Below are 2,310 nucleotides of genomic sequence, written 5' to 3'. Positions count from 1 at the left end.
TGGATTTACCCTGCAGAGACCTGAGGACCAAGTAACCATAGTCCTCAGATTGGACAGATAGTCTAGCTAGCTGTCTGGGTTTACCCTGCAGAGATCTGAGGACCAGGTGACCATAGTCCTGAAAGTGGAAGGCAATAGACGTCCGGCCCAAAAAGAGTGAAATCCGGCGGAATATCTGTCGGCACAGGTGCAATCTCGGAAGTGGAAAAAGTCAGTCTGGTTTATTCTGAAGTTATGTAACGTTACCGTTCCTCCAACGTTGATGTTGAGAGTGAAGTGTTTGGTAGGAGACAGCAGCAGGTGGGAAGGAGACACGGGTGGTCCATCTTCCTCCTCAATTTCGTACTCAGAGTAAATGTCATAGATGTCTCTGCTCAGATCCTTCAATAATAACACAAAAATGTTATGTTGGTGAGGAATTGAGCATTTTTGAGGTGACCTACGATGCTAATTCAAGCTCATACTTGTATTTTATGTTTCTGATAGAACGTGTCCACATGTTTAACCCTTGTGTTGTCTTCCCGTCAAACATGAAATATATTCCCGCATTTTTGTCACTTTTTTAAAGTTGTGGGTGCTCTTTTTGACGTTTTTTTTGTATTCTTTTTATATATTTTCAATGGAACGCTTATTTCGACGGCCAATTTTTGTGACAAAAAAAACTAAAATTGACCGAAAAAATGTCAAATTTGACTCAAGGACAACATGGGGGTTAATACTGTCTACCTGTATCAGCCTCTTTCTGAGAAGCTGTTTCTGAAAGGTCCGCTCCGACTGATTGTCTCTTTAAATGACTAATCAGAAAAATTTATTTGTTGCTTTTCTCTGTTAAATAGCTTTGTGGATTGAATATCTTTGGGTTTTAAAGGAAATACCAAACAATCGTATGACATCAGCTTGGACTCTGCAACATGTAGCAGTACTACAAATTTCTTTCTGACCAATGAACAGTAAAACTGGATTGCTGTGATTTATCTATTCACATGATATTCATGTGATTTTCCCTCTCTCAGATTAGAAAACACAACCATGTCTAGTGAAGAGCAGAGGAATTTACAGACAGAGTAGAACAAATGGAAAGAAACATCAAACCAGTAAATAAAGTTTCTGACCTGCATCGAGTTCCATGGCTTGACAAAGCTGTTCGTAAGGTCCAGATAGTCGGCTTCGGCCCAGCTGCCGATCTTGTAGCTGGGAAACAAACTCCTGCTCCGGGCTCTGAGGTGGGTCAGCATGGTCCTTGTGTACGCGTACTCAAACCAAAAATCAATCAACCGGCATATAGAGACATGCCGACGAGCTCTAACACCACCTACATCTAAACACCACACTGGAACAGCTGGAACCTTGATCTCACACACTCTCTCTCTCACACACACACACACACACACGAAAGGGACTCTCGTCCTATAATGCAGCTGACTGAGATGATCTCGGTGCTTAGAGTTTTAAATACCGTTATCCTCTTTTCATTTAATTCAACTCTTGATCTCTCTTTCTTTCTCTCCTCTCAATTACTCCAACATATAACTTTGGCAATGGACAACCTAGCTGCAAGTAATGTATGAAAATTTTTGATATATTAGACATCACATCCCAGATCATGATGATGGTGATATGGAGTTTCCATGTTAAATGTGTTTAACACTATTACATTTGAATTACTGTTGGTGTTACAGGGTTATTGAACAGATAATGATCTGACACTCTCTGGCTGACTGTTCCTTGGCATCTACCTTCGGGGGAGAGGCTGAAACAGGTCGGGTCCAGGGTGTGATGGGTCGGAAGTGTAGGTCCTGCCTGTTTCCTCACTCTAGAGGTGTAGAAGTCCTGAATCAAGGGCAGATCGGCGGATTAGTTTGCAGTTAGGTAACTTCTCGTTTGTTTTGCTATGTAAAACAATACTGGAAAGTATACATTTTACATATAACACTTGGGGTATATAGCCTCATTTATTTGGTTGAATTTCTTTACATCCAGTGGGTAAAACTTGCATTTTTGCCTCATCTACCTTTGAAAAAAGTATTTTTCAAAGGTAGATGAGGCAGACTGCAGTCCTTTCTATGTAATCCTAATCCAAGTGTGCGTTTGACGTATATGTCCCACTGATAAATCAAGCATTCAGATTAATCCTTGCTGCAGTTAAACTGGGATAATGAACTGATGGAGCAACGACTCTTTCCAAATAAAAACGACTTAACAGCTCTCCTATTGTCTCAACCCACTTCAAACACTCCTGTTCACCCTTCAGATGGCCGACCCGGCCATGACCAGGACTAGTCAGGAGCGGGGGGGGGGGGGGGGGGGGGG

The 2,310-nt window shown here is 41.9% G+C and overlaps 1 protein-coding gene across 1 annotated transcript in view; it reads right to left on the bottom strand.

Annotated features, from left to right (window-relative positions):
* kcnv2a (potassium channel, subfamily V, member 2a) overlaps positions 1 to 1,370 on the bottom strand; it is an 8,054-nt gene extending 6,684 nt beyond the window's left edge. The window contains exons 1-2 of the mRNA XM_034896939.1: positions 1,113 to 1,370; positions 247 to 381 (exon numbers count right to left, since the gene is read on the bottom strand). Of these exons, the coding sequence (XP_034752830.1) occupies positions 247 to 381; positions 1,113 to 1,235 (258 nt within the window). The 5' untranslated portion in view covers positions 1,236 to 1,370. The remainder of the gene's footprint in view (positions 1 to 246; positions 382 to 1,112) is intronic.
* Positions 1,371 to 2,310: the final 940 nt, after the last annotated feature.

The sequence above is a fragment of the Etheostoma cragini genome, chromosome 16 (genome assembly GCF_013103735.1).
Source record: "Etheostoma cragini isolate CJK2018 chromosome 16, CSU_Ecrag_1.0, whole genome shotgun sequence".
Lineage (NCBI taxonomy): Eukaryota > Metazoa > Chordata > Actinopteri > Perciformes > Percidae > Etheostoma > Etheostoma cragini.
Note: the sequence above shows the minus strand (reverse complement) of the source record. Positions and strands in the feature narration are given on the sequence as shown.